This window comes from Leptosomus discolor, chromosome 1 (genome assembly GCF_034619465.1).
Source record: "Leptosomus discolor isolate bLepDis1 chromosome 1, bLepDis1.hap2, whole genome shotgun sequence".
NCBI classification, from domain to species: domain Eukaryota; kingdom Metazoa; phylum Chordata; class Aves; order Leptosomiformes; family Leptosomidae; genus Leptosomus; species Leptosomus discolor.
The window spans coordinates 138,251,282-138,272,841 of record NC_141391.1 but is presented as its reverse complement, the minus strand read 5'-3'; the positions used below and the strand labels follow the sequence as shown (position 1 = coordinate 138,272,841).

At 36.8% G+C, this 21,560-nt stretch overlaps 1 protein-coding gene across 1 annotated transcript in view; it reads right to left on the bottom strand.

Moving 5' to 3' along the window:
- LOC104347009 (potassium voltage-gated channel subfamily KQT member 1) overlaps positions 1-21,560 on the bottom strand; it is a 518,893-nt gene that overhangs the window by 203,886 nt on the left and 293,447 nt on the right. The window contains exons 12-15 of the mRNA XM_086465940.1: positions 19,892-19,967; positions 16,260-16,354; positions 15,237-15,277; positions 6,220-6,281 (exon numbers count right to left, since the gene is read on the bottom strand). Coding sequence (XP_086322066.1) covers positions 6,220-6,281; positions 15,237-15,277; positions 16,260-16,354; positions 19,892-19,967 — 274 coding nt within the window. The remainder of the gene's footprint in view (positions 1-6,219; positions 6,282-15,236; positions 15,278-16,259; positions 16,355-19,891; positions 19,968-21,560) is intronic.

Below are 21,560 nucleotides of genomic sequence, written 5' to 3'. Positions count from 1 at the left end.
CGGGTTACTGTGATATAGAAAGGATGACCCAAACTGACATAAATTTTCCAAAAAATCTCAGCCTGAGGCAGACATCTGCCTTGGAGAATTTCAGCCCAGATGGCTAAAGTTTGGCGAAGATGTAAGCAGCTGAAAATAGAGCTCTATAAAGGAAAGTGGTGTACAACCTTAATAATAGGAGGATGCTACCAAGTACCACATATGATAAGATTCCATAACAAGAACCATAAAGGAAGAATTTCAGATATCCTTCCAAATATACGATCTATCTCTTCTTTCCTTTTGCTTGAAAATCATATCAGAGTTAGCTCTTATTTTTGACTGATCCTTCAGACGTTACCATCATAACCAGGCAGCTCAAAACCATCCTTTCCCTCTCAACTGTATGAAACAAGGTTTTGTTTCCAAAGAAGCATAAAAGCATCCCAGAGAGTTAAAAGAAGTCCAGGCTGTGATAGTTCCTCTGTGCATTGAGAAATCAGCTAGCAAAGTAAAAAAGCTGTGTGGCTGAGATCTAAGGTTTTAAATCAGTGTTACTTGGTTTTCAGATTAAAAGTCCGTCTTCATGTTTCAGTACAAGAACACATGCATGACTTCAGTTCTATGGTATCTTAAATCCCCACCATATCACAAAGATTCACCTAGTCATAATAGATGAAAAATATGATTTCACTCAGATTAATTCTGAACTTTTTGAGAGCCCATTTCTGCTTTTACCTCATCTCTGTCAATTCATTCCTGTTGAGCAGGGTGTGAAGACATGAGCTGGAATCTTGTTTAAAGCCATGTAAGAAATTTGCTGCAATTTACACCCGTGTAAATCCTGAGTAACTGCACTGGCATAAATGGAAGCACAATTTGGCTTGAAGCATCAGGCATTTTATTTTTTTTCATTTTTAATAAGGCAAGAGCTTAAAAATAAAAATCTAATGACTTCATGGGTATGGTGCAGCATCAATGGATTTGGGCTGGACTGCTCTGGAGTAAATGAGATCAGGCTTTGACTGGCATCCTATTCCAAATACACATTCACAGCATCTCTCCCTGTAAACCTCCTACGCATCTCCTTGAATTGTACATGGGATACTCCAAGAACATATGCAACAAGCAATACACCTTCTTCACTAGAGATAAAACCAATAACCACAAGTCACATTAGCTATGTTAATTATTAACTCATGCACATTTGTGTTGAGAAGAGATACTCCAAAAATCAGCAGTGTTCATTCACATTTGCAAAACACAGAGGGCTGGGAGGAAACGTATTTTGTATTTATAAGGAGTGGCAGTGCAACTCAGCCACTTTTAAGAACTATTAGCCTGTTTTAGTAGCTAAGAAAATCCACATAACACCCATTTGCAAAAAGCCTTCTGAAAAGCTTTATATTATGGAATGACTCAATCTTTAAGGAACCGGGTGAAAACAACACACAAACACCTTAGTGCCAAAATATGGTTTTGTTAACAAATGCATTTGTTGGGTTTATTTGAGAAATATTCTTGAAACCTCAAAAATGTAGCATGCTCATTTTGCAACTGACTCATTGTGCACCAATTTTCAGCTCTTCCCCCCTTTTTTTTTTTTTTTTAAATGCATTTTGGTTATGCCCATCACCCCACCCATGAATTAGGGGTTTATAATGGAAATTCTGACAGGGCCTTCACTATGGTGGTGCTTGCAGGCACTGTCATGATAAATAATTTACTGTTTAATGACTCCTGATGTAACCACAGCAGGAGTCAGATTTGCTAACATCCATCTCTCCACTGTTATCCAGGAGGAATAAGATGGTAGGGAAATACCACTCTTCTCTGAGCCGATCTTTTTAGCTCCCAACTTTGAAACGAGTGTTTAACTTGATAAAGAGAGAGTTTACCACCACAATCCAACCTCTACATTTGTTTATGTTGGATGACACTTTCGTTCTGGCTCGCATTACTCAGATGGATAAAGCTCAGAAGGGTTCTGCTTTACTGCCCTGTTTTCTCTTAGTGTTTCTGCATTTTTTAAATGCTACCAAATGGTTGCTTTTGGCTCCCAGCATTATCACATGTTGTCTATAAGTATGGAAATAGTTATAGTAATATGGATGTAAATCATAACTGTAAATACCACATAAAGAAGACTGCCATATAATTATAAAAATACCTAATAGATTTCTTTTTCAAAGACAACACAGCTGTCCCTTCTAACCTTTCATTTGTAGATTCTTTTCTCTCCTGTTTTTATTTATAGGTTGCCGTGCAGTTTGACATAGCACACCACTATTTTTGTTTCTAATTTTGAAAATAAAAGAAAAAGAAAGAAGACTCATTTCATCATAAAGAAGCATTAGTTTACAATTTTGAAAAGAAACTAACGCCAGCTCTAGAACATCATCTTGGAACCAATCTCCCTCTTAATACATTTCAAAAGAATCTGTCAATGGCTACATACCGCAATTTAAAATTAAACCCTGCCATCAAACTAAAGAAAGGGTCGGCCAAATGGCACATATCACGTGTTGGGAAAGAAGCCCCATTCTTTCTCTAAACATATCAGTGTTTTTATGAAAAGAACCACACTACGTTATTACACTGACCACAATAAAAAAAGATTTTTATACCCTACTCAGGGAAAAACAGGTTGAAAAGTGTCACGGGTAAACTTACACTATGCAACATGCCATGTTAATGAAAGGAGTAAAGCCTTACACAGCACTGATGTTGCCAAAAAGGGTTTTACATATTGTCTGGAAACTGCCACCATAAATTTTATCCCTTTCTAGTCAGCTTTGCAACACTTGAAAGAAAAATGATACAAGTGTATTTCAACTCTGCTTTATGCTGGACTCGCATGGTGCTTCATCCTTACACAAACTTGTTCTTAGTCTTCCCTGTTACCTTAAACTTACATACAGAGCCCGGATGGTCACAAAAGAGAGGCTGCAGACAACGCAGCTCATGCCACATGAATGGAAGGCTGTTATCTTCGAATCTTTGAAACATTTTTGCCTCAAAGCTTTTATCTATCACTAAGCAACCACTTCAGAGATCTGTGCCTATGCCCTTTACACAGCAAATCCCACATTTTAACTCAAATAGTAGCAAACCTCTCAAGAGAATGAAGTTCATCTTAACCATCAGAAACGTATGCTTCTCTCTCTCTCTCAATTTATAAAAAGAGTAATTATGGCTTTATGCAGAACAACACACAGCTCTGAATGGGTGAATTACATTCTGATTCCCTTTCGGAGAAACAACTAAAACTAATGAACTGGAAAATGCTGGTGGGAAAGATCAGTCTGGGCTAGAGGTGTACTAACAGCTTATTGATACAGATTTTTAAGCAGATGAAACATTCAAATCTGCACTGCATTTTCATCAGTCTACGCCAACTGGCTTTTGTCCAGAAATGTGTCATTTTATCAGATGTGTCAGTTGGTTGGGAGGCTGCCATGACTATACTGGGTGACTGAATGTTAAAATAATTTCTCCAGGGGGAAGAGGCTGATCCCAAAGGTTTTCTAGTTTGAACGGGGAGATCATTTTTCACCACCAGCTGGAGCCTGATGTCAGACATGCCCTTGCTTCATTTATTCTCCTCAGAGGTTGAAACCCAGCTTGTCCTTCCTGACTCCAATATTGTTTCACATTTGGGCACATAGCAGCTACTACATAGTGAACTATTAAAGCAACAGAGCCCATGAGACATGGGAAAATAGTTTAGGGGAAGCTGTTTGACAGCAGGATGCAGTTGTTTCTATTGTCCCATTAAAATAGAGATATCTGGGAAGCTTACCTTTGTTTTCATTATGTAAACATATGTATTTTGGCCTAGTGTGCCAAAAAGATGCAAATACAAAAAAAAAAAAAACCAAAAAACCAAAACAAAACAAAAAGCAACAAACAACCACCCAATCAAACCCACACCATCAAAACCCCAAACAAACCAACACAACAAATGTTTGAGCTTTTTGTGCACTGTCTCTACTTTCTTAGCAAGAATATGAGAATGAAGCCCTGTACACCTAAAAGAAAGTTAATTTGTATTGAATGCCTTGAGTTCCATCAGATTCTGGCATTTTATTTTAGATTTGTAGTTTGGCCTGAGAATAAAAAGGAAGGTGGAATGATTGAACATCTTTTACAGAGTCATCTTATGAAAATACATTGACATAACTTTATTCCCTTCTATCTATTTTTTCCAGAGCAATAAGTAGAGAGATAGAAATCATCAGTTTCGGTACAATATGTGGTCAGTTAAAGCACTACAGTTTAATTCTTCAAACAAAATAGCAGATAGGTCTTGCCCACACTAATGGTTTGAGCTTGGGCAACCTGTGTTTAGATCATGCTTAAATGAAGTTAAGATGGCTATACCATTATGGGTTTTTTAACTTGCATGCCTGTTGTTCTGAGAACATTGTTGTGAATCCCTGCTACAGACTGATTACCACATGCTTACAACAGACATTTAACATGAGAAGATGAAATTATTGGGCTTTGTCAACTGTACATCAAGGTATTTACATCGAGGCAGTATTGATGAAAATTACAACCTTTTTGATTCAGCTAGAGTTCAATTTTCTAGCAGGTTTAAGCTGTAAAGGCAGAGCATAAGCATGTATTTGCGATAGATCATTCACTGCAGCATTTATTGCCTACACTGGAAACTCCTGTAATGTCTCTCTTTCGCTCTTACACCAAGATGCCTCCGCAGTACTCTAATTAAGGCTTTGGAATAAAAAGTTATAAAATCCACAGCATATTTTCCTAAAGCTAGACCAACACCAGACACACTAATATCTTTCTGACCTCTTCTTCATAAATATGAAACAGTCAGGATACCATGAACAACTGCTTCCAGAAGTATTTACAATACTAGCAATATTTCTCTCACAAAGTAACCTAACAGTTATCACAGATACTTTTATTGCTAAATTTTCAAATATGTATTGTGGGTTTCTCTCTATATGCATATTCAAGAAATCAGAATGAACTAGTGGTGTGAATTTACAGAATATACTGAGGCTAGAGAGAACTATATCTCTTCTGAAGTGAATTAAGGCAATCTGAATGAAACCCATTTTCACTTTTAATGTGTGTCTGCACAAGGGACTAATGCACTTAAATGTTAACTCAGATAATTTGTCTTTATCTGTGAAGCTGATTCTCTGACACTGTCCAAGAAAGCTAAAAATCAAAGAAAATCTCTCCTTTGACATCACAGTGTCACAAATTTACAATGTTATTCTAGGAATGATCATTAAATATTAGGCAAGACAGGGGAATTATATTTGTTTAGTTTCAATTTCTGCTGTTTGGCAAGATGCACATTTTTTCTCAAGAATAATGAAAAGTTTCCTTCCTCTTTCCTTCTCACCTCACTTTGCCACAAAAAAGTGAAAAAGAAAATTTGCATGATAAATCTGAGTAAGACAAGGATACAAGTAGGCAATGGATATGTTAAATTCAAATGGACTTTTGTTTCAGCTGTTACATCGTACCATATACCAAAGCTACTGTGCTGCTACTGTCCACAGAAAGCACACTGTTCTAGGGACACAAGTTTTTAGAGGTAGGTAAGAGAGCTGACCAAACAACTGTTAGAGAAATAGATTCCTAGTTTTAAGGAAACTTGTATTTTTGTTATCACTTGAGTAGGAAAAGCTCTTCAGGATATTTGGAATAGGTCTAAACCAATAAAGCCTCACTGAGTTTTGGCCTTTAGGCGTATTTCTAAGTAACTCTAATTAATAACAAAGATGAACATATTCTTGGAGAGAAGACAGTGGGGGAGGGGCAGAAACGATGCAAAGATAACTGCACAGGGGAAAAAATGGAGTAAACATTAAAGAACGTCACGATTATTAACTGAGATATCAGCTGTTGCTGTTTACAAAGACTCTGGATACTAGCCTTTCTGTTTAACTCAGTAATCCGTGTGTGACAAACACCTCGTCAGTTCACAGTACTTATCTACAAGATGCGTGATTTGGCTTCAACATGAAAGTAGTCCCTTCTAAAATCAAGAACAAAATCTGTATGGCAGGTAAATGGTTAATGCTGAACAACAGGCACATGATACTTCATCAACTCCCTTACAAAAATTAGGATATTATTCTTTATTATGGTGCCCTGTAATTCTAAAGTAAATCATGCCAAGATACTATCTTGCATGTCTGTAGATCAGATATCATTACTCAGGGAAAAAAAAAAAAGCTTTCATGCACTTACCTTATCCTCTAGCCGGATCAGTCTGGCTCCTACAGTATAGTATCCTTTGTCTACCCCTTTTTCTAAATAAAGAAGAATAAAAATGGGACATTCATTAGGTGGAGAATAAACTCAAACTAAGTATTATATCTATGGTATTTAAAGCAAAAAAGAAGCTGGTAATAGTAGGGTAGTATAAGTAACATGAACATAACAAGAAAGAATTTCTTCATGGTGTACAGAAATGAAAAAGAGTAGCTGGAGAGAAGGGAGTTAGTTTGTCTAACTGGCAAGATTAAGTTAGTCTAAAGGCCAACCTGGACCTTCGTAGAGGTAGTCTGTGGACATGAAGGACTACAGTGTCTGAGGTAGCTTGATTCCTTGTTTGATTATCTCAATTAACTGCATGTAGTTAGATGGAATAAGCATTCTCCCTAGGTGTACCCCCATTTTGAGTATTATTGACACGAGCAATGTACACTTTCTATACATAAAGAAATCAGGATAGTTTTCAACTGAGGTTGTAGATGTAGGAGGCAGCACTCTCCAGGGGCTCAAAGGCTGGAGTGGCAGACATCTAGCTCCTCTCTGCAAACGAGTGACATCAGGAAAAGCCCTTGCATTTTTGTCCTCATTTTCCTTCCTAGCCTTCATGAGACCTGGTTATTAAATCCCAATTATGCAATTTGTTTCACTCGCATACTGCAAATGGTGGCATTGGGAGCAAAGGTTGAAAGCTGTGTAAAGTCGGGTCTATTCTTTGTGTTTATGTGGCCAATTGTGAAGGAACGCCATAGCTTGGGGGTGTTATTTCACAGGGAACGAAGCACAAAAACACATATATTCTGAGGTGGGAGAACATATTCATAAGAAAAAAACTCCACTCCTCAATACTAAAGTAACTTAGAAGCCTATGTCAATGAAGTTGGACAGATTTTTCTCTGCTAAACTACCTTTCCAATACCAGTCTGAAGTAATTACTCCTTGTTTATTCCATAAATTATTCCTCTTTTATGAGTGGTTGAGCTTTGGTTTTTAGTCTATTTGGCCTAGGGCATGAGCGCAATGTGAAAGGCTTAGTGGAAGGCGGTCTGAGATGTGCATTTACAGTGCATCAGCATCCACTGTAACTGCTTGTATGTGCACTCATTCTGCAGGGAACTCACATTCTTGCATTTCTCAGTGAAGGGTACTTACTTTACCATTACCATTAGCAGTGTATACATTTGCTAATGTGATATTTTTAGTGATATGTTTGAACCAAAGTTCGCCTCAAGGTAGCTTGTACTATATGCAGCACAAACTTAGAGGAAGACTTTAGTGAAAAGCAATGCTGGCAAGAGTACTCTTCTTGCTTTCCTTCTCCTCTACAGACCACATAGAATATTAAAAAGGTCATGGATCCTTGGCAGCTCTGTGTAGGCTTTAGAAAGGAGAAGTGTTTCATCAGAGAACCTGCAGTAGTAAATAGCATAAGGAGGGAAAACTCAGATTGTTAAAGCACACAGTGTGGGGACAGAAAATAAACGACATAACTTGGCTCATACATGTGTGCTGTTCATTATTCATTAGTTCACAACCACAGAAATCTCTTAAAATAAAAGTGGCTGAGGATCAAGTCTATGTATGTATTCATCTCTGCCTAAAATGAAATAATCAACTCTGCAGTCTAGTTAGTAAATCTGTAGACACTTACCATCTTTCAAAGTATATACCAGAAAAAACATTCCTGTAAGGATTTCTAAATTGGGATGTGATTTGAACAGCAGTGGGTAGGTAGTGTTTTTGTTTAGGTCTAAAACCAAGAAGCCCCCCCAAACCTGAAAAAATTGTCCAATAAGCTGCTTTTTTTTTTTTTTTATTTTAAAAAAAAGAGAGTCATTTCCTCACGAGCTCTAATTACATCCTTCATATAATCATGAAGACAACCCAAAACAACCAAACCAAGTTAATAATGTTTCCTATTTTAGTTATTCTCAAATGTGGTATGGAACAGAAAACAAGAAAATAGGAAGCAGATAATCAGTAAGAAGCTACTTTGTGGCATGTGGCACTCTATCAGATGAAGTGAAAAGAATTACATACATGCATGTAGCTGTGTCTTGTCCACCCCTTTATTGGCATGCAGGCTGTATAAGTCACAAAAGGCTGCGCTCTCTGCCATTTTTTATCAGCCTCCATTTAAATCAGCATTCAGTTCTACTTTACAAGAATTGTCCTCTTAATAAAGACCATCTTTAAAAGTAAATGGATGTGTATACAATGTGCAGAGCATTGTGGTAAGAAGGGTGGGCAGAAGTTCAGATAACATGGCTCTAGTACATTTGATTTTTATCTCATGTTTATGCTTTCTCTCTCAAGTCTTTTCAAGATACATGATTTTAGACTTCCAACATTAGATTATTTGCTTTTACATAGCTGAAAAGATTGCATGGCTAACTATAAATTACATCTTTGCTTTGTAAAGTAAAATAACTTCTAGTATTGAGTTTTGTCTGTTCTTTGCATTGTTCTGCAATAAAGCAGATAGACCAGCTAAGTGATCCAGTAGCTGTGTACATATATGTGAAAGGCACAGACATAAAGAAAACATGCATGATCATAATGAATTATTTATAACTGGATGAAAATACATATGGACAAATTTTAGCTCAGAAGAAAAAAAAATATCTTCAGACAAGCTTGTGTCACATGGTTGGTACAATCCAAAACCATTTTACATACTTAGACGTGAATCAGATAAAACATTAGTATATAAACAATAGATATTATACTTTGATAGACTGAATAGTTCTTGGGTCATCCAGTCTATTTCTCAACTTTATTAATATATAAATTTACTCCCTAAAAGTCTTTGCCTTCCTGAGTATACACACAATACTACTTTCAAATGACCATGATCCTGTATTTATTTCCTAGTATTTTCACAAAGATGGCCCACTTCTTTTTCTAATGAACAGCAAGAGATGCCTCTTGTAAAAAAAAAAAAAAATTAGGTATTCCCCATGCCAGTTTAGAAAACAAGAAAGGCCATCCCCAATTCTTTCCCCAAATGGAAGCACATGATGACATATTACTCATTATTCAAATCAGTTTTCTTTTACAAAAACCAGCAATTACCGTATGAAATGAGTAAAAGGAAAGTAGCAAATTAAATGAGGGACAGCACCACAATCTTAATTTTTTACTCAATTAGTATGCTCCACCTCATCAGAATATACCAAACTTTTAAGAAAACAGATTTTTTTCTTTGGTTAGAAAAAAAATGTATGGGGAGCATTGGGACAATGAATGAATTTCAGACAGATGGTCTGAAAATTATAAAAGCTGGAAATTACCTTGCTGCCTTTTAAAGAGCAAAAGCCCTTCCTTGATTTTTCACTTTTATGGTATATATAACTAGAAGGGAGCTAACTCAAAAATTTTAGAATTTTTCTGAAAGCCACCAGTTTCTTTTAAACAGAAAATGAGGAATTTGCACGTTGTCACAACAAGGATACTCCAGATTGCTAAAGATGTCTCAAAAGCTTGGTAAACTATATCAAGTTCAGTACTGGGACCACAGAAAGCATGATAGTGCAAGAGGCACTATTGCCTTCTTTTGTCTAACTCTATGCAACTACAGCCTTCTGGATCTGTATTTACTCCAGTTCTGTAAAAGCTCTGTGTAGGGAAAACCGTGATGAGCTTAGGGCAAGATCTAGATTCTTAAGTTTATAAACCGGGTGTGCTTCTGAAAATGCAAGTCAGAATTGCCCTTTTAAATACTGGATCCAAAATATCAAATAACAACGTTGCCTTAGGCATAATGACTTTTGACTTGAGTCTCTTTTCTTGTCAACCAGAGCTTTTTACAACTGATAGGGAGAAGAAATAAAAAAGAGGTAAGACATAGTCGTAGATCAGGCACTTGTGATTTCCCTTGGACAGACCAAAGAAAACTTAAAAAGTAAACTAACAAAATATTTACTGCAACACAGAAAAGTTTGTGATAAAGCTAATTGTTTTGTGATGAAGGTTCAACAGTATATAATGGAAGTAGAATTTTCTAGCTTTTTCAAATTGCCAAAATCTAGATGCAGTGAATAACTCACCAAGTTAAAGATACACAAGCGCCTTTCAACAAATAAAACAACCCTAAACAAAAGGTCCATCTGGCTACCTGCTTCATCCATCCAGCCTCTGAGATGAAACAATTTTCTCAAGTGGCTCATGAGGAACAACATAATCAATTCATTAGAGAGAAGTCATATAAACTGAATCTGGTATGAACTGCCTCACACTTCCGCCCTTCCTCCAGGAGATGCTGACGGCAGGATTCAAACACACTACCATTATACTATATATAAAACAATTAATATACCAAGTTCAAAATGAAATACAAGCTTCTTTATTAGCTTTTTATTAAGAATGCAATTCAACACTGTTCGGCGGACCTGGACGAACAGTAAATTACCTGCAGTTTCCAAGCCCACAGACTAGGATATGCAATATTTCTGCTGGCTCTTTGAATTGAGGTAGATCAACCCCAGTAATGAAACAAACTTTCAGAGACAAGACTGTGAACACCTGTCAGCTATAGAAAATGTCCTAAATGATTTTATTTTTGACCAAGTTCCCTGTATTTTGTCTCCAGGAGGTGTGGAATAAATCAGTTCCTGCAGAAATACGGGTGTATCTCATTTCAAATATTAATTGACTTAAGATGAAGATTAAACTAAGCATATTTATTATGCTTTAAAAGATATAGTGACCCAATTTCTTCTTAACAGCTGGGAAGGAAATAGCATCAGAAAGCTTAGGTGGCATTTCGTAGAAAAACAAACAAACAAACAAACAATGGAACTGTCAAAATTTTACAAGAAAAGCTTTTTTATCCAGGGATTCCCACATGTGTTATGCAGACCCAAGAGGTTCAGATGAACTGCAGATAAACATCAGACTTTTGCATACTTTTCTGAACCCAAACACTGGATCTTTTGTTTTACCTCGGCATTATTATTCAACTTTGCCCCTAAAAAGCTACAGTAAGTTTCAAAAATTGCATTCAAAAGCAATTCACTCCATCACGTGTAGTGAAGCTCAAGCATTACACTCTTCTTATTGGTATCATTACATAAGTGTCTGCTTTGTTAATTGGATAAAATTTATTAACATATGCTTCACCTCTATATCAACACTTACAATCATTAAGGGGTTTGTTTACTATTACAGGAATCCCTGTTTCATCTTACAAAACTGTGTTACCTGGAGCACAGAGACGGGCTTTCAATGAAACTAAGACACAGTCTTCTGGGTATTCTCATAAAAATGGGATTCAAGTCTTTGGAAAATTTATTCATTATCCTAATGTTTTTAGATCTACTCCTGATACTAGGAGTGTGAAAGAAAGTTAGTTGAAACCAAAACAAGCAAAAAGGGAGGATTCCTCACAATATGTGTATGTGAAAATTGAATTACTAAAATTCTTTTCACAGAATGTCACAGAGGTTAAAAGTTTACAGGAGAAACTAGACAAGCTTGTTGAGGACAAACCAGTTAAAACTACTAAATACACAAAAATCATGTTAGGAAGTCTCTGATCTGCAAATTGCTGAAAGCTTACAGGAAGATTAGAGGCTTATGCATGCCCTTTTTTTATACATTTCCCAAAGCGACTTGCCTTTGGCTCCATCGGAGTCAGGACTGGTCTGACCCAGCACGGCTTTTATTCTGTTCTTGTATCCTTATCTTGTTTTAACACAGCTTTTAGTGCTTTTTATCTTTGACAAACTAACTTGAAAAATAACAATAATTGCTTCCAGTGAATTCAGATTTTGGATCTTTTATGACATCATTCACTTTTGAAAGGTAATAATACTACAGACACTGCAGTTACTTCATATAATATTATCAAAGTTGACAACAGTGTTTCAGTAACAGCCAGATCCAAAACCCACTGAGGTCACTGGAAAGACTCCCATTCATTGCAACGGGCTTGCAATCAGACCTTAAGATTCTTTGAATGGAAGTGTAATAAAACAGGAAGAAAAAAGGAGCTGGAAGGAAAATTGTCCTGTTTTTCTCCTTGGCAGTTTAATTTTCTTTGCATTGTTGTTTCCCTTTTGCTCGCCATCGATACAAAAATAACAGAGTCTGGAGGAAACACCCATATTGTTTACAAATGAGGTTTTTAGCAATGCCCTTGAACTGGAAAAATATCATATTGAAAATACATTTTCGATGTAGAATAAGCCATCCATTCTAAGGAAAACTCAGGAAGAACTCTTTTTCCAGAGGAGAAGGATAGCGCGAGAGGCTGTTTCCACCCAAAACAAACCAATGCTATATCCACTCATCACTATTCGTCACTTGATTCTTGGCAGGCTGGATAATACTGGGACTAATCATAAACTAGCCCCAGTTTTAGTTCTGCAGACCATTTATCTGGAACCACTTATTTTATTTTTGGATTTGTGGAGGGTTTAGATAAGATAACTTTTTGGTTTAGTCTTGCAAACCCATAACTGAGCTTGCCAGCATCCCTAACAACAATTTTACCTTTCCCAGAGAGTATTTATGCTGTCCATTTGAGGGCAGAGCCATATGTCTTTGCAAGAGGTACGACTTTGTAGAGTTGGCATGCTGTGGAGACAGACATCATTCTTAGCAGGGCCACCATGTTTTTGCATCCGAGACAGCTGTCTCAAAGCAGCTGTTCAGCAATAATGTTGCAAGAAAAGACTAACAAGGGAAGGTAGTTACATGGACACAGATGCCATAATCTTCTCCAGAGCACAGATTACGGCTTTCCCAAACATCTCTGAAGTCCTATGATGCTCTCCACAGTAAGACTACCCATCATGAATTCTAAGTTCATCATGAGTCCAACCCAATTTATCTTACCTCTGGAAGCCAGTGGGTTTTTTCCACATATTAAATCAAAGTAAGATTTTTTGATAAAAATGATAATGAATGGTAAAAAACATGTGGCAGATTTTGACTTGAACTTTTTTTTTTTTTTTTTCCCCTTAATCATCTGGGTGTGTATTTGCAGGCTACTTCTCCAGGATGTTGCTGGTACAGCAAGTTGCTGTGCAACCTCAGACCTACAGGTAGATCACTCACATTGCTTCTGTTCTCCAGTGTTGTAGTGTAAGCTTTGCACATGAGTTGCCCAGGACTGAATCAATCATGAACACAACCCCATGGCTCTTCCTCAGTACTTTAGACTTTTTCCAAAACATGAACACTTTGAACACTTGTTTGAATCCACAAACCCACCTAAGTTCCTCCTAACGGCTGCTATGACCCTTTTGACCCAAGATTTGGTGAGACTAAACTTCCTCAACATCTTTAGTTTCAAAGACTTCTCAGATAATTATTTCACAATTAGCTGCTTTGCAGTCAACATTTCTAATTATTCCTCATCTCTGAAACAAGAAGTTGTTTCCTAAAAAGTGCCTCTAACACTAGTCTTTTTGAGAACAAATTACATTTTTAATTTGGTAACTACATTTGAAATAAAATAATACATTCTTGGAGGTAAGCAAAGTTTTTCCATGAATTTGGCTTGTACATTGTGAAATGAATTCCTAAGCATAAATATTTATATTTAAGATGATGGATTATTCTGCTGTGGTCTGAAACCTGCTCAGCTACAGGGAAAGAGGATTGTGCTACTGAGTCTTCTGCAGCAATCAGATGTTAAATATGTGTTTTGAGAGATGATCCTCATTCTGATAGCATAAACTATTTTAACCCCTGATAATATGGCATTTTTTTAATGGCACCCTCAGTTACACTTAGCCCATGAACGCTCACAGTCACTTGAGGAAATGGGACTTAGTTCCTAAGTCACTTTGGAGCTTGTAGGGACAGAGAATGAAATGGGGCCTTGGGAAATTTGAAGTCAATCTGTTGTGATAAATAATGAAGACTTCTTCCAGTCCTACCCATACTCAGGAAAGCCACTAAGGTTTCTGATCTCCATGATTCCCACCACAAGGTTTTCCCAGAATCTCATCACTGACCATGGCTGGGAACTTCCCTCCTGGCCATATATTTTCAGCTTAAATGTATTTATGGCCAGTGCACAAACATTTTTTCTTCTGCTTACACTGCCATGTCCTGTATGTATTTCTTTTGCCTCACAGGTAATTACTCCCCTTGCAGAATTAACAGAGAACCCTTTCCAGCACTTTGTTTTGCTAGGTTAGAAAGAGCAAAATTCTGTTTCCTACTAATAGAATAGATTCTCCTTTTCCCTAGTCATCCTAGCATTTCTTCCCTATTTTTGCTGCAGCTAGTCTTTCCTAAAGATATGGAATCAAATTTTTGCACAATAAGCCACATAAGGCCTTACCCGAGTCAGGTTCAGAGACATGTATACTTCCCTGTATGTCTTGAAAATCTCTCTCCTGATCCTAGCATCAGACTAATCTTTTCATGGATATATCATAACATTTTCTTACATTCAGTTGGCATTTGCTTACAATTAATTAGCAGACCAAGCCTTTCTTTTTCTCAGACTTACGAGACTGTTCACCACTAGTAGCATGTAGGAGATTTTTTTAATTAAGTTTCCGTGTGCCTGATCTTGCATTTTTTATGATTTAATTTCATACTATTTCTATCACCCTAGCTTTCAAGGCTACCCCAGTTCTTCCTGAATCATACCCCTGATCTTCCTTTGAGCTTTCCCAAACTGAAATCCATAGGTTGCTCAGAAAGGAAGAAAACTTTTTAAGTGGAACCAACAGATATCCTAACCCCAGCACAAAAGATTTAGAAAAATATTTTTGTGGAAAAATTTCCAGCAATGTATTTCCAACTCATCATGCACTGATACACATTTTTAACATTTTTTCTTAATTTCCATTTACTCCACTACCACCTGAATGCAAGGTATTTATCTTTCCATAGTCATTTGAGGGCTTATTAACAGAATTATCTATTCATGCATAATTGGCTGGATTATAAATCCATATTACCTTAGCCATGGGTATTTTCACAAAGGTATGAAGCTAATAATTTTTCCTAAAATGTAGTCACTATACCTGGGAGGAAAAGGCCTGGCTTTCCCAAGGAATGGTCCAATCTGAAAAGCAAACAGAGAATTAACAGCTGTGCAATTACCAAGTAACTTAAACTCTGTTGCTAGGAAGAGCATAGGAGCATAATTTATATGAGAATTTACAGTAGCTTTAAACCCAAAACAAAGCAGGTAAAGCCATGAGAATAGCATGATTTTTTGTGCGTACAGGCAGCAGTTTAGTTCTTTAGAGTTTTTTCCAAAATCAAATCATATTATTATCGTTATTTTCATGAGTACTAGTATCTTATTTCTTAGACATTCATGTTGTAACTAAAACATAGTTCTTCTGTGTCATATGTAACCTAATAACAAAGACTATACAAACAGAATGGCTTCTTAATAACATTTGCAACTATTCCTTGAATCTCATGCAGGCAGATTTAATATCTACATATGTTGACACAGTAGATTCCATTCAATAGCAATTTTTTTTTCATTTCATTTGAGGGCCAAAGGAGTTCAGTCTGGTGTCCCACTCTGCAGTGTTAATTTGTAAAGAGAAAAGCACTTTGTGCTGAAACAGAAGAGAATAGTTTTGTGGCAAAATATTTCAGCTGTGATCCCCAAACTCAGAGAAAGCATATGCATGGAGGAATGTGGGAAGAGAAAAGTTCCAGATAGAGAGGGGAGCACAAACAAATGAGATTTCTCTCAATTGCAGAGAACAACAGAGAGGGGACAGAAAGGTAAACCATTATTTGAAAAGTTTTCCTTTTCTAAGAAGAAGGCAGAAAAGCCCACTTCAAACTATAAACTTCACAGCATGCACCTTGATTTCTTTTAATTTCACTTAGAGGAGGATAAAGGACAACTGTAAACTTGGTCATAAAAAGGGTTAAAAATGACTCCAAGTTAAATCCTCTAGATATTGTGCTCCCTGTTGTGCTTGCAATTTTGGACAATTACTGTTCATTAAGTACACATCTCTCCTAAAGCCAGCTGGCACCAGAGAAATCAAATATTTCATGAGGTAGACAGGGCCTACCTTCTTTGAAGTTCTTTTATTCGAACCATCATATTGAGGTGTCCTTGTGAGTACTGTTCAATCACATCACGTACGTCATACGGTTTCCGAGCTTGCTGTGAAAGGAGTTATACATGAGACTGAAAGGTAAGTATTGTTTAAACTTGATTTTTATTTCAGACAGGCCTTTATTCTATTTTTTTTATCTTCCAGAGGTCATTTGCTGGCTATTTTGCAATGGTTGTTGCTATGAATAAAAAATACGTAGGCACTGTGGGAGTGCATATTTATTGTGGAAATGGAGCCAAATGATTCCCATTACTGTCAGTTAGAGTCATGCCTTCATGTTACTTCATACTGATCAAAATATTAGACCTTCACAGCGTATCTAAAAAATCATATAATTTATCTAAGACTGTCCTGTGCGGTATCTCTTTGCTCACTCCAAAACCATACATTAATCGTCTCAGAGGACTGAACCACAAAGATAGGCCAAATTTATTAAACATGGATCCAGAATCAAATGCCTCTAAAGACTAAAGATGTCTGGCGACAGAAATATTATTGCTTAAGTAACTGGGGTGACAGATGCTTTGCCTAAGTCTGAAGGCTGCTGCACATAGACACTGTTTTCACTTCTTTGTCTTTAATGATACCTACAAGGTCAGAAAAAAGGTACAATTCAAATAAATAAAAAAGGACAGATAAAAAATGCAGGACAGCTAAAAAACTGCCATCTGCCCAGCTTTATTCCTGTTCTAATGAGAATCCAGATGCTTCTGCCAAGCTCTGGTTTCTCACTATAACTGGTAAGGCAGAATTTTGAAACAAGTCTAGAGAATTTGCATAAAATGGTACAATTACAAAAAGTTCAGCATGGTAAAATTTTATCAATTATAACTAATGTGTGTGTGTGTTGGAATAAAGGCAAATGATATCCTTTTGAAAATACCAGCATTTTCAAAGCCATACCAACCCCTATGGGAAATGTGGGGCAAGATGTCTCCTTTTTGGCTCAGACTCAAGAAAAGAAGAAAAAAAAAGAAAGGTAAACTGCAAATCTAGTAATTGGAAATTACTGAAAACAGCTCATTAGTTATCTTGTTGTCTGTTTCCACTGTGTCACAGCTTCAGCCAGAGCCATTAGCATGCATCACTGCACACATGCATTGAACACCTACAGTATGTGCTGGAGTCATGCTTGGAAGGCAGCCACAGGATCCTAGAAATTTCAAATGAAAGCATGAACTGGAATGGAAACAAACCCTGTGAAATGAATGAAGAAGCAAAAGCTCTTCGTAATAAAATGCCTTCCTTGCTCTCAGCTATCAGCACTTACCTGTGTTATTACTTTCAGAAGAGTTCATGGCTTTGGTAGCGTGCGTGTACATTTGTGTGAGAAGAGATACTTTGCGGGGGAGGGAGGTTTCAGCTTTCAGTTTATCGCTTTTTTTTTTTTTTTTTTTGCCTTCCCCTGCTTCACATTTTGCAGACGCTGACACATCACTATTTCTGGCCAGAAAAGCAGTCTATTGTCTTCACCCAGAGAAACAGTGCCAGTATCACTCTTTAGATTGACTAGCAGGGGTGCTTTGAGAGCATTTTGGCTAAATCCTCTGTCCTTTCCTTTGGACACTCTCTATTTAAACACGCATGGCGTAGAGCCTAGATGTGCTAGGGATTTTTCCCCACCTCCCTCCCCTCTCCCCCATGGGCTACTATGTGCATAACTAATTCTACTCATTCCCAATGAAATTTCTTTTCTCCCTCAAAAAAGTCCTCTATCTGTTAGCCCTTTCACCAAATTATTAACTCTGAATCCTATAGTTGTAAACTACTGTATACTGCAGTCTGCCTAAGTCCCCTCTAAAGCATAGTAAATATATCCTTCCAAATGTCACCATTTTTCTCTCCTCTTTTCCCATAAAGCTTTAGATCTGTGCATCTTATGTCCTGCCAAACTTGGGCACAATCTCTTGTCATGTTTTTATTAGGAAATGCTAGCACAATACAACTTAAGGCAGGAGCTAATGGTCTTCCAGGGAGGTTTGGTAAATGCAGAACTTGAAGAACTTCTTTAGCTTTCATTCTGTCCATTCTGTTTATAATCCCAAATCCTGGCCATTTGTGCTCAGCATTCTACATCCAGCATGCTTAGAGCTCCTAATGCAAAACTCAGTATTACCAGCTTTGAACTTCCAAAATCTAATTAGCATGGGGAGTCCTTATAAGCTATATTTCACAGCCCCAAGAATGAAAAAACCAGAAGATATTTATTTCTTCTTCTTCACTATCACTAACACCAAGTAAGAATCCTTTACATGGACTGACCAAGTTCAGTTTTTAAGGTTTGGCATGGTTGCTATTGGCTTATAGCTCCAGACCATTAGGTCTCCAGTGGTCTGAAAGATCCTAATTTTTATCCTAACTCATTTATGTACTGATTTTATTTTCCAGGAAGGGTGTCTTCAATTTTTTTATTTTTTATTATTTTTTTTTAATTTCCCACAGTGTTTACAAGATAATCCTGCTCTCCTGTTGTTAGCTGAGTTAAACAAATTGACTTCTCCTAGTCTTCTTTCATAGGGTAAGGTCATCTGAAGATACACTCCTGCATAAGCCTGGGAAATGTATTTGCTATTCTGTCTGCCCTAATTCAGAGTCTTCAGAGTGCTGTGAGCTTATCTCAGACTTCTATTCCTTGCAACTAAGTGCTCAGCTCTAATCAAACTTGCTTGAAATTTAGGTTCTTGTTTTATCTTTTTAAAATCTCTTCAAAAGGATTATGGAAGTTGACTAACTTGCAGTGGGCCCTCTTGGACAAAAAAGCATGAACCTTCAGATGGAAATAACAGGGGCTTTGAAAATCAGGCTGGAAGTTAATTACTCATTTCCGTGGCATCACCAGCACATGGATAACATGTAATACCAGAATCACATTCCAAACAAATTTTATCATAATGGGCCTTGGTAAACAGGCAAAATAAGATAGGTTTTCCAATGTATTGAGAAATTTAACTTCAGACTTCATAAAGACAGCAAATTTCCAGAAGGTAGATGCTCTACAATTCTATAAAATATGGTGTTTCTATGATGTCCCATTCTGGGAAACAAATTTGGAAATGTGGGTCACAAATGTGAAAACAACTTTACACAGCATAGTACTCATCAGCAAGTCATCATTTGTCAGCCCCTGAAAATCTGAAATTAGCTGAACATACTCTAACAGGTCATTAAGATGATCACTATAGACAGTACCAGTATTTTAGCAGACACTCCAACAGAGTCTTTTCTTCACTTCTTCTAGTTGATGGGTAAGTAGTTTATGTATTGGTCCATATTTATGTATTGGTAAAACAAAGAAACAAAGAGAACCACAACAAAATAGATGCAGTAAAAAAAGAGAAGTGAAAAGATAACTATGCTGACTCCACAAATTCAGAAGGTTTTCATATCATGTTATACCCTTGGATAGTTGATCGTTTTGCCTACTCTGTGAAAAGATCCACATAGGGTAAGTATGAGGCCAAGATCCTAAACACTACCTTTAACTTATTACAATCGTATGCACAAAGACAAGTTCACTCTCAGAGCATTTCAATGTCATATACTTAAGCTTACAAATTGTACTTATGGTTAATGATGTTGCTTACCTGAAACTTTCTTCTTGCTACAAAATACTGCATTCTTCTGATGACTTTCACAGCTGTTCGATGTGCTTCAGTTAATCTGCCAAGAAAGACAAACACAGGCATACACCAGTGGGGGGAAAAAAAGTAGGAACAATATCTTAATGGAAGATGTTGAACCTAAGCACCAAAATCTAAAAATATGTTTTACGTCTACAATGCAAAATTGTAGCTTATCACACTGTGTATGTATGAGTATTTTGTCCTATCGCTTTACCTTCTTGTATACTGTGCTTCTAAGAATAAAAAACTTATAACAAAGAAAGCAGGTGTACAAAGATAATACTTGTGGAGGAGATTAGACATGATTACGGTCAATGCATGTGACACATCAGTTTGAAGAATGTGAAATGTTTTTAGAACCATGATTGCATTCCTTATTTTGAATTTATTGACCTTTTTCCCATGATCTGTATTGCACAGAAGTCAAGTCCTTTAAAAAGTACTTTGAATTCTCTTGGAATGAAAGAAAAATTGAATTATCACATCTAAAAAAAAAAAAAAATTAACATGACACACCCTCTCAGCACACATGTATATGTGTACATGTGATGTCTGCATTGGTATTCAAAGAGAGAACTAGACATATTATGACTTGGCAATAACACTTCACCCAGAGGATACTGCATTTGGAGAACATTAATTGTGCCACTTGGCTAGCAATTAATTACCACATCCTCTTATTTACAGTACATTTTGGAGGGGTAGAGAGGAAGCAGGAATAGGGTAATTATAAGACCAAGTATTTTATTTAAGGACTGACTCTTTCCCCATGGACTTCTTCCTTTATTCAAAATGAGTGAACTAAAGAAAACAAAATTTTCCTTCCAAGGAAGCCACATTGTTAGGAAATCTATCTTCTATACAGACATCATCTTTGACATGTGGTGATAACCCTAAGACGGCCTGCCAGCAAATTTCTCAAGTCTCCTGAAAACACTATCTGCCACCTCTTCCCAGCCTATCTGACTGGGGAAAAGGAAGTACTGGCTAGGCCACCTACTTAGATGCTGCAGTTTAGAGATAAAGTCTTTAAAAAGTGGAAAGATTACAGTGTATTATTTCAAAGTGAAGTAAATAATAGCTAAACAAAGAGAGACTGTATTTAAGAACTATCGTCATTTCTCATTTTTATAATTTCTCTTCAATAAAATTAGTGCCACAGGAACAGGTTTTTAAATAAGCTTTCAGCAGCTTTTTCTTGCTCTTTCTATTTCAAGTCCCAGTTTAATATTAAATACATGCACAAATATGTGTGAAACTCAGGTGTCTATATTACATATATCCTCACACTTCATATATCTATGTATATTCATGCAGATATCCATATATATACACTCACACATGCAAATACACAGAAGACAGTGCAAGGTAAGCACAATTCAAGAACTATCATTGTTCTATACTATCAACAGCAATCCTAGGTATGAATCTTTGCATTTGTGTAAGTCTATCAAAGGGATTTCAGAAGTGTCACTGATGGACCAGCAGTAGTTTAGCCCACAGGACCTTTATCATGGTGAAAGGAAAAGCTCTTGGCTTGACACTCAGGGCCCCAGATGAGCTCCTGTGGCTGGTGACTAGTATGGAGACAACGTTCTGCTTGTAAATGGCACATACCTGATAGAGAAAT